We start from the raw sequence: 15,846 nt of genomic DNA, 5'->3' as shown, positions 1-15,846 counted from the left end.
GAACCTGCCTTCTGTTTTTCAGTTTAATTGCTACTGCCCTCTTGTTCCCAGAGCTGTACAATGCTTGCATGGTTGCCAGCTTTTTAATGGGCTCTGCTCCTCTGTGTTTAATGGCAACTTAAGTTACAGACATTGGCAGGTGGTTATTATCCCCATGTCAAGCAGCCTTGAAAAGCTGGTTTCTGCAGATGAAGCTGCTGTTAAAAGCTCAATGGACTCAAGTCCACTTTTTTCTTCCTGGTCAGTTGGCGACTCTAGCAGTGGATGGTATCCCCATCTCCCAAGGAAGTGATGGATTTAATGTCAGATGTTTAGATCCAAGATTATGCAGCCTAGAGAAGAATAAAAAGAAACGGTTATTCATGGTTATAAGCGGTCATGTTTTTTACCCAGCACATGTCTTGAGCAGAATTCAATTTGTAACAGCAGTTAATCATCCTTGTCTTTTACAAATGGGAGATCATGCTTGACTGCAACAAAATTAACCTCTTCAGATTCTCCATACAGGAGATCAAAACACAAAAGGGTAACATTCTGATTCTAGGGCCTCCAACGTTAATCTAACCTGAGGGAATTGGAGAGAGATCACATTGGTTTAACAGAGCATGACTAGCCTAATGCTGACAAACTTTCCAGGATTGTATGCTTGAAAACAAAACAAAAACACTTCATGTCAAACTAAAAGCCAGTCCTGCTTTTGCCAAAATGTTTTCTCATTTAACAGAATTATAGTGTGATCCTGTGTACGTTTACTCAGACTTCCAATTGAGGTCAGTAGCGCCTACCCCTAAGTAAGTGTGTACAGGATTATACCCTAATAGGGAACTCCTATGCATGTTTACTCACAAGAAAGTATCATTCTGTTCAATGGAGCTTAATCACAGGTAAGTGTGCATAGGATTAAGAGCAAGCCTTAGTGAACTCAGTGGGACTTAATTCTGAGTAGAGTTTGGTTTGGTTCTCATTTCAGTGCAAACCTACAAATTCTCACTTCCTGAAGCAATATACGATCTATTCTTCGAAATTCACACTTCTCCAACTTTTGCAACAAAAAAGTGTACAAAATTTGCATATTAGGGGACTGCACAACCATGTATATATTTGTCCTGCTTGCTGAATCGTCACCTTGTAGTGGTGAGTGGGCTTGCGTGTTCCAATGAACCCTGTGAGCGATGCCGTCGGGAGTCATGTACTCCCAGCAGGGTCACCCATGGCGGTAAGGTCAAGCGAGAGGAACCAGACAAAGAACAATCCAAGAAAGTCCTCAACGGCAGAACAGGCGGAGGATAACAATGTATGTTACAACGGCTGTGAAGGCGGATGAAGGCTGCAGCAGATAAAAGACTTCCAATCGTCGTGGTATCCATGCCATTGGATCAAAGCCTTTTTCTGTCAAGATTGTGTGTTGATCGTCATGCACCGATCTCCCCACATAAAACAAATTCACGCACAGGCGTCTTCCAAGCATACCTTATCTTGGAAGGCAATCTTACTCAGCCACAAGTGATCTCCAATGACAATGAATGATATATCTGTGAAAATAACATACAAAAAAGCATTGTTTTAGAGAAAATTGTTTGCAAAAATGTGCATATTAGAGGAAATGCACATGAATATGCTGATGAATTTTCACAAGAACTTTTTTTTAATGCAAGCTGATGTAGCAATGTGGCAAAGCAGAAAAATCAGTGGAAAAATTAGAAACAGAGAGAAACCAAAACTGACATATTCATCCATCCCAACTTCTGAACAAAGAAGCATAGGATTACAGCAGGCTGTTAATCTTCCTTGTTCGCCCTTATACATCCCTAGTGGTTAAACAATTTTAAAAACAACCCTCAAATTCCAGTATACCAGTCAGGGCCGGTTCTAAAGGGCGGCCAGGTGGGACACTGGCCCGCGGGCCCCTGGAGCTACAGAGGCCCCTGAGGGGCCCCTCCGCTCCCCTTCCGCGATCTGCGGCAAGAACCGCGGATTGCAGGAGGAGCTTCTGAGCCGCCCACCATCCCCCTGCTTCACTTACCTTTCTCTCTGCTGTTTTTTGCAGTGAGCGCAGGGTTGCCATCAATCAAGATGGCAGCCGAGGTTTCCGTAAGGGGCTGAAGCCTCTGCTGCCATCTTGGTTGATGGCAGCAATGCATGCGCATTTGTGCCATCAACCAAGATGGTGGCAGAGGCTTCAGCCCCTTAGGGAAACCTTGGCCACCATCTTGATTGATGACAACCCTGTGCGCGCAGTGCATGCAGCCGCAAAAAACAGCAGAGAAAGGTAGGTGAAGCGGGGGGATAGCAGGGAGATGCCAGGCAGCTCAGAAGATCCTGTCCTGCAATCTGCGCTCCTGCCACTTTTTTGCTCTTTTGCAATATACATACTATTGATTTCAGCAGACTATATAAGCTATTACAGCAATAATAAACATATTTTAAGCCTATATGGGCTGAGCCCATTACACATTTTTGTTTAGGCTATCCTATCCTATCCAGACATGTAATATGTTGAAATGTGTTTCAATATCTTTTTGCTTATTGTTGATTTTAGTCATCTTTTAAAAATGTTTTTAAATAATTGCTTTTAAATGTCTTCTGTCGATAATTTCAATGCTTTCGATTAAAAAAACATTTAGAGGTTTTATAACAATCAAGCGGCGTATAAAAAGTGTGAAATAAATAAAATAAGGTGACAGTTGATGATGAGCTTGTAAGGCACAGAAACATTGACCTCCTAGTCCTCCTTGGGCCTTGTCAGCAGTGCATCAATAGTGGATATGGTGATGGGCAGTGGGCTTTACAAGGGAATTTGACAAATAGTGTGGAGGATAGCTCTAGCAGCAGGCATTAGTCTGATGGGTAAGTGGAACATCCATCTTCAAATATCAGTTGTGTGGGGAGGGGATGGCAAAGCAGATGAAGGCTATTTGCCTTCGTGCCTTGCTTGACCTCTTGCTTCCAGGAGTCATCCAGTTAGCCACTGAGGGAAACAGGATTCTGGACTAGTAGAAGCATCTTTGGGTTGATCCAGTAGATCTCTACTTATATACTAGTAAGAGTCCAATAGATTTTTTTTGGGGGGGGGAGGGTCCATATGAGCCTCTTAGGCATTGAAAGATGGGGTTATGGGACTGCATGGTCTAGCCCTGCCCTTTACCGCCACATGGGCTAGCTGTGCCCCTCGCCATTATGTTCTCCTAATGTCTGCACATTCAACGAAAACGGAAAGGCATTCTGTTCGCATACAGATACCCAGCCAGGGTCCCTCCTTGCATGTAGGAGCTCTACCTGTCCTTCTAACATGGAGGATAGAAGCACAGGAACATAGGAAACTGCCTTATATCAAGTCAGACCATTTGTCCACCTTGCTAAGTATTGTCTACATTGACTGGCAGCAACTCCCTAGGGTTTCAAGCAGGAGACTAGCTGGAGATGCCCAGGATTGAACACGGGACCTTGTACATGCAAGCTATGGCATGTGTTGAACACGCAGACACCAGGGGAGCATGGTGGCAGTGTGTGGTGGCAATGGTGGGGCTAGTCCATATGGACCTGTGACTACTTCTACTTCAGGTGCAGGGAACTTGTGGCCCTCCAGATGTTGCTAAACTACAACTCCCATCAGCCCTGGCTATTGGCTATGCTTGCTGGGGTTGATGGGAATTGCAGTTTAGAAGCATCTGGAGGGCCAAAGATTCCCTAAATCTGCTCTACATGCTCTTTCAGTGTGTGAAGGGGTTCATGTGAATCTCCCCTGTAGTGCTGCTTCTGGCAGGGATTCTTGATATAATTTGTCTCTTCTTCTGTACACATAGGCTCAGTGCTGTTTGCATATTATTTGTCATTGTGTGGTTGCTACCTTAGTACATAATGACTGTGCAATCCAAAGTTAAAGATGCTATCAGAAATTACTTGGGAGAGAGCCATGTGAGATATGGGAAACTGCAATGCTCGAGATAATGACTAAATGGAGTCTCAGCAGTTGCCACTATTGTCCCTTGATCACACTGACCCTTCCAGTGGGCACACGTCCCTAGAAAATACAAAGGCGCTAGACTGGAAGGTAAAATGTGACAAAGGGAAAGGCATAGGAAACCAACATTTTCATATATATATATGGTTTCGGTGCACATGTAAAATTATTCAGCAAAATCTAGTTTCCTAGTCAGCAAATACAGAAGATATTACGAAAGCTGGACAGCATTTGCAAGAAATGGGATAGGAAACTTCCTTTCACAGCAAATATTGCCAGATACCATTAATCCATGCTTTGAAAAAGGCAGCATTTTTCTCTCTCTTTTCTGAACACTTTGATGCACTCAGTCCTTTCTTTAAAGAAAAATCGCTTTATTGCAGACCTCTATATAAACAAGTCACAGTGGACAGTGCATAAAATGTGCGTCGTAGCTAGAGTTTTAGCAAGAAATCAGTCTTACAGTAAATGTCAAAATGGATAAATAAGCTCTATAGTACCTTCATTGTTAAAGCAATGGGAACTGGCAGAACCAGGGCAAAGGGGCAAACATATAAAGGAAAAGAAGGGACTATATTCTGGTAGCAACACACACTATTTTAATGATCTAGACAGGGCATTAGGCAATAAAATGGGCTTATTCTCCTCCCTCCCCATCACCATCCCCTTTCACCTTCACCCACCTGTTTTCACTTCTGTCATTCATAGCAATGAAACAAGCAATAAAACATGTAGCACATGAATAAAATTACAGCAGGGAACAAGTGGGAGGAAGAGTAACAAAATCAATATCTGCATTATGTCTGCATATTGCATTCTTCTTGTTTCTTGAAGAGCTTGCAAATGAAAACAAAATCCTAATGGAGTTTGAAAACTTCAGCTAAACTTACAAACATATACCCCTTCAAAGCTTGTTTTTTGAATCAACCCAACAAAGCATGTATATGTGTGGGCACCAGTGTGGTCTAGTAGTTAGTGTTGGATTAAACAATATGTTTCTTTTAACCCTTTTTATTTAAGATGTTTTAAAAGCTTTTTTAAAGAATGCTTTTAAAGTTGTTTTGTTTTAATGTATTTTAAGGTCTGTTTTTATGATGTTTTAAAGTGTTTTTACTGCTTTTGTTTGCCACCCTGGGCTCCTGCTGGAAGGGCAGAATATTAATTAATTAATTAAAGACAGACAGACAGACCTGGGAGACCAGGGTTTCTCAGCCTAACCTACCTCACACTGCTGTTTTGAGGATAAAACGGGGACTGGGATAACTATGTATGCCACCTTTGTCTCTTTAGAGGAAAGATGGGATATAAATGTATATATGCTTGTGCACTTCCCTCACACACAAATGTAAGGATTGCTTTGCTGGATTGCAGCCCAACGTTCTAATAGCCCAGCATTCTGTTTCTTGCAATGACCAGTTTTCATGAGGCTGAGAGGTAGTGACTGGCCCAAGGTCACCCAGTGAGCTTCATGGCTGTGTAGGGATTTGAACCCTAGTCTCCCAGGTCGTAATCCACCACCTTAACCACTACACCACACTGGCTCTCTAAATGGAAATGGACTGCCGTCAGGTCGATTCTAACTTATGGTGACCCTGTGAATAGGGTTTTCATGGTAAGCGGTATTCAGAGGTGGTTTACCATTGCCTTCCTCTGAGGCTGAGAGACAGTGACTGGCCCAAGGTCACCCAGTGAGCTTCATGGCTATGTGGGGATTCGAACTCTGGTCTCCCAGGTCATAGTCCAATACCTTAACCTCTACACCACACTGAAAGAAGGCAACCAGAATTATCAAAGGGATGGAGCAACTCCCCCATGAGAAAAGGTTGCAACATTTGGGGCTTTTTAGTTTAGACAAAAGGAGAGTAAGAGGTGATGTGGTAGAACTGTATAAAATTATGCATGGCATGAAGAAAGTGGACAGAGGAAAGGTTTTCTCTCTCTCTCATAATACTAGAACTCGGGACATCCAATGAATCTGAATGCTGGAAAATTCAGGACAGATAGAAGCAGGTACTTTTTCACACAGCCCATAGTTAAACTATGGAATTTGCTCCCACAGGAGGCAGTGAGCCAGCAACTTGGATGGATTTAAAAGAGGATTAGACAAATTCATGGCTGTCAATGACTACTAGCCACAATGGCTATGCTGTGCCTCCATAGGCGGAGGCAGTATGCTTCCAAATATGGGTTGCTGGAAACCTCAGGAGGACGGAGGGCTCTTTGCACTCAGTCCTACCTGCAGGTTTCCCATGGGCAGCTGGTTGGCCACTGTGAGAACAGGATGCTGGACTAGATCCAGCCGGCTCTTTGAGACAGGTTTGGCTAAATTAGCCTCTTTGCACAGCTTAACCCAAGGATTGCAAGTGTGTATTTTGTTCATGGATCCTAGCTTTTCCTGCTCACCCAGGCATTATGTTAATGCCTGAGCACTCAAAAATCAGGCTTGTGTCCATTTGTTTGTCCCCAGCATCAGGTATTCAGATATACTGCCTCTCAACATGGAGGTTCTATTTGGCCACCACTGCTTGCTTATACCCATTTATAGACCTATCCTCAATAAATATGAATAACCTTTTTAAAAAGCACCTTAAAGGATTTCTTATTCATTCACTCATTCATTTCCAAGCATTTCTACACTTTTTAAAAACAACAACCACCTCAAAGTGGTCTACAACAAGTCAATACCATCAGAATAAAACGTCAGTTCAATAAAACATTATTACAAAAGACAGTTGAAAACCGGTATCAATGGGAAAGTGACGCCTGAGAGAAAAGGTATTGCTTTAAAGAACAGCAGAAACTGATGACTGCTGGTGCCTTCTATATTGCTGTGGGGAATTTGTTCAGTAAAATAAACACCATCTGGGGGGAAAACGCTCTTCCTCACGCTACCAGAAGATGTAACGCCACAGGTTGTGCCATTGCCAACAGGGCATCTTCTGAAGACTGTAGTGATCCACAGGTCTCACCTGAGGAGCTATTCTTTCAGGTAAATGGTCCCGAGTTCTTTGGTCAATTTTAGTCACTTTGTTCATATGTTGCATGTTCCACAAATGCATATGCGCTCAAAGCAGTCTGCAACAGCAGTACATCATCATTAAAAACTCAGTGTATTTTCCCTCCTTCCAACGGCTGCTCCGCTCCCAGAAGCCAACTTGCCACGGGAGGTGGAGTCGCTTGGAGGCGGTGCAAAGGGGCTGGCTCGGCTTCGTTTCCTCCGCCGCTGCTACGACGAAGCTCCTGTAGCTGACGCAGGCGCAAAAAAAGCCACAAAGCGAGAAGGGGCGATCAGGGCAGGTGTCTGCTCAGGACGGTGCGTCCATGAGCTGCGAGGTATGCGAAACTAACTCTCCTCCCCCGCCCCAACCCCGGTCGAGCTGACTTGCAGTCACGGGGGTCGCAGGAAGGCGAATTGCGCAGCTCTTTCGTTCTGCGGTCACAGTGGGGGTGTTCTCATGTTACTGTGTACCCCGGTACAAGTTTCATATACTATCATACAGCTGGTCATGATAAGAACTGTAATTTGAGAACTGGTGCCTGAGTGTGCTTTTTTCTTTGTTCTTCCCTGTCCCTACCCTCATGTGTCATGCATTTTACATTGTTAGCCTAAGAGCAGTTATTTAACTTTTGTAAATTGTATTTTGTAGATTGTATTGTTTTATTGATGTATTTTGTATTCTATTTATATAGTTGTGTTTTTGTAAGCTGCCTTGAGGGCCTTTGTCCGAAAGGTGGGGTATAAATAAACAAATAAATAAATAATAATGATTTGTAATTCAGGAATATGAGAGCATTGGAAAGAGGTCTGCTTACTTTTGCAAGACACTGTATATAATGTTGCACTGTACCTCACTATGCAGCCTTAGGTGAGCCACTGCCTCAATCACTTGTTGGTAGATTCAGGACAGACAAAAGAAAGCACTTCTTCATGCAGCTCATAGTTGAACTGTGGAATTCACTCCCACAAGAGGCACTGATGGCCAACAACTTGGATGGCTTTAAAAGAGGATTAGACAAACTCATGGAGGATAAGGCTATCAGTAGCTACTAGCCATGATGACTACGCTCTGCCTCCATAGTCAGAGGCTGTATGCTTCTGAATAACAGTTGCTGGAAACTGCAGGAGGGGAGAGTGCTCTTGCACTCACATCCTGCTTGCAGGCTTTCCATGGGCGTATGGTTGGCTACTGTGAGAACAGGATCTTGTACTAGAAGGGCTACTGGCCTGATCAGGCGGGCTCTTCTTGTGTTCTTATATCATAATCATTCAAAGCAATTTTATCATGCTGTTCAGCCAGTATGGGAATAGCAAAGCTAGTCTACCTTACGGGGCTGCTGTATGAATTTATGAGGTAATGTGTGTCATGAACATCTAAGAAAAGGACTGATTTATTGCACTCGTATAACTCTGCTCTTCTTCTGCTCTGAAGAGCTCAGAGTAGCTTATGTAGGCGTATGCTATACATGTTATTATCAGTCTGATTTGCATTTTAAAAACAGGTGGTAGTGTTGTACTTTGCAAGAAGTGCCGAATTAGCCGGTGTCCGCACTGAGACTCTTTCTGTGCCACAACAGATAACGTCACTGCAGCTGTGGGAAGAAATTGTGAAGAGGCATTCAAGGTATGGTGACTTCTGTTGGTAAAACATCCTTCCTTTGCACTGCGGGGGTGGGGGTTTGAGACAGCCCCTCCTGCACTTTGACAGGATCCAAAGTGTGGACAGCAGGGGGTGTGATGGAGTTGTGCACTGTTGGGGTGGGGCTAGCACATGCAGTTCCCTTTATGAGTCCTTTCAGTGTGTGTGTGTAGGATGGGTGTTTTCTGATTTCTCCCCCCCCCCCAGTCTTACAATACGATCCTATGCTTATTTACTGAGAAGTGAACACTGTTGAGTTCAGTGGGGCTTATTCTCAGGTACATGTGCCTGGAATTACAGTCTTAGGGCAGTATTCAAACTCAGTTATTCTGTGCAATGGAATGTTCCCGCCCTCTCCTCTCCTGGTGCATGCCCCACACTATCCCCATATCTGCTCCTGAGAGTTGGGGGAACCTCATAACAGACTTTGGGGTCTCCTTTCTTACACAAGGAGAAATCCTTGCACTGATGGAACAAGGGACTTAGTGCTAGGCTGAATACAATCCTATATGTCATGTTTTGCTGCACAATTCTAACTATGTCCACTCAGAAGTCTAAGTCCCATTGAATTCAATATGGTTTACTCCCTGGTAAGGGGAGTTACGGTTGCAGCCATAGTGTCAGATTCTAGCATTACCAAGATTCTGGGTCAATTGAACTATTCTGATTTCAAGCAGGCTGACCACATATGAGTTGCCTTGGTTCTGTTGGGTCCAATTTAAGTCTCCCAAGACGAAGCAAACCAGCTGTAGTCTTGCTCAAGTTGTGAGGGTATTAAATCTGTTCCTTATGCCAGATGCTGGGATCTTCAGGAGTCGGGAGAAAGCTCAGCCCCAAGCCTAACCCTTAATTTGTTTTCACAATTGCCCTGCTTTGCGGTAGTTGGACTGAGACAGTGATGTCTCCAGGGAGTTTTAGCACAGTGACTGTGAAGGTGATAAACTATGACTGCACTTGTATCTCACCTTTTGGAGAAGGGCCGTAGCTCAGTGGCAGAACATCTGCCTTGCATGCAGATTGTCCCAGGTTCAACTCCCAATAGCATCTCCAGGGAGGGCTGGCAGAGAACCCTGCCTGAAACCCTGGAGAGACTGCCAGTCAGTGTTGACAATAGAGATGTGAAGTTCCAGAAAAAAAATGGAAAAATTCGGGAAAAAACCTTCTGAACTTTTTTTTGCTTTGTTTTTCCTAACAAATTGAAAAAAATGAAGACAAAATGTATTATGGAATGTTTTATTTTAGCATGATGAATACAATGTTTCATTGAATCTCGCCCTCCCCTTTTCTCAGTTCTTTTTAGGGGAATGGCTGCTTTATGTCCGCTTGACACTGTGGAGGACTAGTGGAGACATAAATAATTTTCTTTGTTATTAATGTTGATGGTTTCCTTTGTTTTTTAAATTGTTTTTTGCCTGCTCCTCATAAACTGGCAAAACGAAAGGTTCCTTACAGTTCAGGTGTTCCTTACAGTCCAGGATCTTGTAGGTCCGTGTGTTACAAAAAAAGTAAACATTTTAAAAAGTAAATTCAATTTGTAATAATTGTTTGAATAAAATGTACTTTTAATATACCAAATGTGATAATTTCATGCCAAACCAACTTGTACATAATTACATTTGATATTCCTGAAGTAACAAAGTGACTTTCAATCTGTAGAAAGTGCTAATATTGCATTTTTACAATTTTTTTTGAAAAACCCTGTTTTCCCCATGGCTTCAAAATTTCCAGAAATTTTACATCTCTAGTTGACGATAATGAGCTAGGTGGACCAATGGTCAGACTTAGTATAAGGCAGCTTCCTATGTTCCTTTCCTCCAAGGAGCTCAAGGTGATATACGTGCCCCCTGCCATGTTATCTTCACAACAACCTTTGAGGCAGGTCAGGTTGAGAGACTGTGATTGGCCCAGGTCACTTACTGAAGCTTCATGTCTGAGTGGGGATTTGAACTCTGGTCTCCGGGTCCTAGTCTGACACTCTTTCCATCTGGGCTCTCAAACTATTACTCTAAAAAAAAAATCTGGTGATTTGTTAGAAAGGGACAGGTAGTAGAATGGAATGGGGCGACTTTCCACCTTTTTCAATAAGTATTGGAAGCTTGCGGGTCTCCAAATTATACATGATTATATATATATTCGGGTTATCCAAATTGTCCATTATCCATGAAGCTTAAGATGGCCCTCAATGTTTCAGGGGAACATCATTTGCTCTTATTTGTTTAACGTTTATACAGTGGGGAGGCTGGGAGTCTGGAGTCTAATCCCCACTCGTGTTTCCTGGGTGTCAAGGGCCAGCTAAAGATCACCCCCACAGTGAGTGGCTCGAGTTACGTTCCCTGCCACCTGTGCAGCCGTGGGCAAGCTGCATAGTCCCAAGGAACCCAGTTGCCCCCCAGCTGGCAGTTGCAGACAAGGCAGGGGCTGGCTTGTGCAGCTGTGGCAAACTGAGCAGGCCCTAGCCAGCTGGGGAGGACTAGCCCCAGAGGGAGGCAATGGTAAACCTCCCCACTGCCTAGCCCCTCTCCATCCTGGTAAGCAACAGCTATCCATGTGTTGCAAAGTTGCATGGTGGCTCCACCCCACTTGGTGAGCCGCTTCTGCTGACACCTTGTTTCAGGAAACTGATTTTACACCTTTACTTTGGGGGTATCTTATTCAGCTTTAGCTGTCTTTAGTTGATTAGCCTCAGGCCCATAGTATGCTTGGAAATAGTAATTTCTGTCCTGATGCTGTTCCTTCAGGCTTGCTGCTATACAAGATCAAGTCATCTTTGCCATCCGCCAGGAATACGTGCTTCTTGGGGATCAGCTAGTGATCCTGCATCCGGGAGACGAGGTTGCCATCATCCCCCCGATTAGTGGAGGATAGCTCTGGGAAGACGTTCCCAAGTATGTGCTGGTAATTATATTAAGAGTGTTCACACTTATATTAAGGGTGTACACAGGGTGTACAGTTGGTGTACCTATGCACGTAACAGTTGAGCTGTATATACAGTGCTTTTTTGGTAAAAAAAAAAAAAAAGAAGAGGTGTTGGTACTTGCATCTTGAAAAAGTGTCTTAGGTACCAGCACAAAATGGTTGGTTGCCATGGGCAGCAAAAAAAGAGAGATGACATTACTCTGTACCTATCATGAGTCCCCTGGAAAAGGCATAGAGTGATTGGAGTGATGAGGAGGAGGTAGGCTGGGATTTGGAGGAAGGTGCAGGAGGCGAGCCTTCAGGCGTGCTGAAGCTTGCAGACTCCAATGCCATGGACAGTGACAGTTCAGCCCTTATAGACCCCGCTGCCTCTGAGCCAGCACTTCCTGTTCAGGAAGCTGCCTCACCACCATCTCCAAGCCCCTCTTCCTCACCCATGCCTTCATTGTCATTGTGCAGCTCTGCTCCTCCTTGGGAGGAGGACCTTGCTGAGGTAGTTCCATCCCCTTCCCCGCTCGTGCTGCCACTGTTGCCGCTGCTGACTCAAAGCCCACTTCTGGAGGGGTAGGACCTTGGCGAAGTGGGAAAGCCTCCCTCACCATGCACATGCAGGAGGCGGCGGAGGCAATCTCAAAGGGTTTTTGCCATCTCTCTTAGGGGGAGCAATCATTTGTGCCCACTCTCTCCTCAGTGACACCGAGCTCATGCAAGTGGGGTGCCCTCCCATACTTACTTAAGACTATGCAGGGGGTGTGACTAACTGCTGCAATATCATCTTTAGCCCAGTCTAGTCATGCTTGGTTAAGTACCATAGAGATGTTGATTCCTGTGTAACCTGTAAGCTTATTCATGAAGCACTCTGAGATGGAACTTTTTATTACACTTATAAAATAAAAGCGCACCTCTGCATTTGAGTCTGACTTCAGGCAGTTTGGGCAGGACTGTACCAGTGAGCATTTGCTATACAAACCAACAATAACTTTTCCACACAAACATTTGTACAGGTGTAGAGGCAGCTTGTTCCTGCATTCATTTGTTTTGATGTATTTTAAGATCTGTTTTTAGGATGTTTTAAAGTTTTTTGGTGCTTTGTTTGATGCCCTGAGCTCCTGCTGGGAGGAAGGGCGGGATGCAAAATAAATAAATAAATAAATCATTATAACGTGAACAAGCCTATTGATGATGGGGTACGAATAATGGCAAATCTGTGCACATGATATTGGTAAGGTGCATGAGTGGATTTGCGTGAATCTTGCTAGATTACTCTACCAGACCACCATCCAGCAACAGACATTTGGGGTGAGATTACAAGACTTGGTGAGTGTTTGGCCATATTCCTTGAGGATTTTAAAAAAAAATAGTACCTATTTTTAATTATTGTACAGATATTTTGAGGGCAGCTGTTTTTATGATTACTTCAATCAGTTCAGTTTATTTGGTCTACAGACCATAAACGTAAAGTGTATTATAATTAATTGATTTTATTTTATTGGAGACTTTAGTTGCTGAAGATTCTTTCTTTCTTTCTTTCTAGACTAGGTGGGATTGAAATTGAAATACTGACTTTGTGTTTATTTATTTATTTATTGCATTTGTATACTGCTCCATAGCTGAAGCTCTCTGGGCGGTTTACAACAATTAAAAACATTAAAAACAAATACACAAATTTAAAAACACATTTTAAAAAAGCAATTTAAAAACACATGCTAAAATGCCTGGGAGAAGAGGAAAGTCTTGACCTGGTGCCAAAAAGAAAATAGTTTAAGTATTGACTGTACTTGGAGAGAGCAGTCTTGGCACTGCCATGATTTTAGAAACAGGGGTCTCCTAACACCTCTCAGCACCATTAACAAACTACAGTTCCCATGATTCTTTGGGGGAAAGCCATGACTGCTTAAAGTGGTATGATACTGATTTAAATGTATAGTGCATATAGGGCATCCATCACTGTATTCTTGGACTAAGTATATTGGACTAAGTATATCCAGAGGGGATCCCGGAAATTACAGGCCAGTTAGCTTAACTTCTGTCCCTGGAAAACTGGTAGAAAGTATTATTAAAGCTAGATTAACTGAGCACATAGAAGAACAAGCCTTGCTGAAGCAGAGCCAGCATGGCTTCTGCAAGGGAAAGTCCTGTCTCAGTAACCTATTAGAATTCTTTGAGAGTGTCAACAAGCATATAGATAGAGGTGATCCAGTGGATATAGTGTACTTAGACTTTCAAAAAGCGTTTGACAAGGTACCTCACCAAAGACTTCTGAGGAAGCTTAGCAGTCATGGAATAAGAGGAGAGGTCCTCTTGTGGATAAGGAATTGGTTAAGAAGCAGAAAGCAGAGAGTAGGAATAAACGGACAGTTCTCCCAATGGAGGGCTGTAGAAAGTGGAGTCCCTCAAGGATCGGTATTGGGACCTGTACTTTTCAACTTGTTCATTAATGACCTAGAATTAGGAGTGAGCAGTGAAGTGGCCAAGTTTGCTGACGACACTAAATTGTTCAGGGTTGTTAAAACAAAAAGGGATTGCGAAGAGCTCCAAAAAGACCTCTCCAAACTGAGTGAATGGGCGGAAAAATGGCAAATGCAATTCAATATAAACAAGTGTAAAATTATGCATATTGGAGCAAAAAATCTGAATTTCACATATACGCTCATGGGGTCTGAACTGGCGGTGACCGACCAGGAGTGAGACCTCGGGGTTGTAGTGGCCAGCACGATGAAAATGTCGACCCAGTGTGTGGCAGCTGTGCAAAAGGCAAATTCCATGCTAGGGATAATTAGGAAAGGTATTGAAAATAAAACAGCCGATATCATAATGCCGTTGTATAAGTCTATGGTGCAGCTGCATTTGGAATACTGTGTACAGTTCTGGTCGCCTCATCTCAAAAAGGATATTATAGAGTTGGAAAAGGTTCAGAAGAGGGCAACCAGAATGATCAAGGGGCTGGAGCGACTCCCTTACGAGGAAAGGTTGCAGCATTTGGGGCTTTTTAGTTTAGAGAAAAGGTGGGTCAGAGGAGACATGATAGAAGTGTATAAAGTTATGCATGGCACTGAGAAAGTGGATAGAGAAAAGTTCTTCTCCCTCTCTCATAATACTAGAACTCGTGGACATTCAAAGAAGCTGAATGTTGGAAGATTCAGGACAGACAAAAGGAAGTACTTCTTTACTCAGCGTATAGTTAAACTATGGAATTTGCTCCCACAAGATGCAGTAATGGCCACCAGCTTGGACGGCTTTAAAAGTAGATTAGACAAATTCATGGAGGACAGGGCTATCAATGGCTACTAGCCATGATGGCTGTGCTCTGCCACCCTAGTCAGAGGCAGCATGCTTCTGAAAACCAGTTGCTGGAAGCCTCAGGAGGGGAGAGTGTTCTTGCTTCCTATGTTCCTTTCCTCCAAGGAGCTCAAGGTGATATACGTGCCCCCTGCCATGTTATCTTCACAACAACCTTTGAGGCAGGTCAGGTTGAGAGACTGTGATTGGCCCAGGTCACTTACTGAAGCTTCATGTCTGAGTGGGGATTTGAACTCTGGTCTCCGGGTCCTAGTCTGACACTCTTTCCATCTGGGCTCTCAAACTATTACTCTAAAAAAAAAATCTGGTGATTTGTTAGAAAGGGACAGGTAGTAGAATGGAATGGGGCGACTTTCCACCTTTTTCAATAAGTATTGGAAGCTTGCGGGTCTCCAAATTATACATGATTATATATATATTCGGGTTATCCAAATTGTCCATTATCCATGAAGCTTAAGATGGCCCTCAATGTTTCAGGGGAACATCATTTGCTCTTATTTGTTTAACGTTTATACAGTGGGGAGGCTGGGAGTCTGGAGTCTAATCCCCACTCGTGTTTCCTGGGTGCCAAGGGCCAGCTAAAGATCACCCCCACAGTGAGTGGCTCGAGTTACGTTCCCTGCCACCTGTGCAGCCGTGGGCAAGCTGCATAGTCCCAAGGAACCCAGTTGCCCCCCAGCTGGCAGTTGCAGACAAGGCAGGGGCTGGCTTGTGCAGCTGTGGCAAACTGAGCAGGCCCTAGCCAGCTGGGGAGGACTAGCCCCAGAGGGAGGCAATGGTAAACCCCCTCTGAATACTGCTTACCATGAAATCCCTATTCATAGGGTTGCCATAAGTTGGGATCGACTTGAAGGCAGTCCATTTCCATCCTAACAACAACCGTGTGTGGTACATTCAGCTAAGAAAGTGTGTGATTGGCCCAGATCACCTAGTAAAAGTTATAGCCGAATCTGGGTCTCCTAAGTCTAAGTGTGGGATTGTTGAAAGCCTGTCAACTGGAAGTAGCTTGCCTGGTGGGTTGGGGCTGCTATG

At 43.8% G+C, this 15,846-nt stretch overlaps 1 protein-coding gene across 1 annotated transcript in view; it reads left to right on the top strand.

Moving 5' to 3' along the window:
- The first annotated feature begins 7,113 nt into the window (after window positions 1–7,113).
- MOCS2 (molybdenum cofactor synthesis 2) overlaps window positions 7,114–15,846 on the top strand; it is a 9,250-nt gene continuing 517 nt past the window's right edge. The window contains exons 1-3 of the mRNA XM_061617776.1: window positions 7,114–7,294; window positions 8,462–8,583; window positions 11,337–11,483. Of these exons, the coding sequence (XP_061473760.1) occupies window positions 7,283–7,294; window positions 8,462–8,583; window positions 11,337–11,463 (261 nt within the window). The 5' untranslated portion in view covers window positions 7,114–7,282 and the 3' untranslated portion in view covers window positions 11,464–11,483. The remainder of the gene's footprint in view (window positions 7,295–8,461; window positions 8,584–11,336; window positions 11,484–15,846) is intronic.

The sequence above is a fragment of the Rhineura floridana genome, chromosome 1 (genome assembly GCF_030035675.1).
Source record: "Rhineura floridana isolate rRhiFlo1 chromosome 1, rRhiFlo1.hap2, whole genome shotgun sequence".
In the NCBI taxonomy this organism is placed as follows: Eukaryota; Metazoa; Chordata; class Lepidosauria; order Squamata; family Rhineuridae; genus Rhineura; species Rhineura floridana.
The sequence above is the reverse complement of the archived record's forward strand: the minus strand, read 5'-3'. Positions and strand labels throughout refer to the sequence as shown.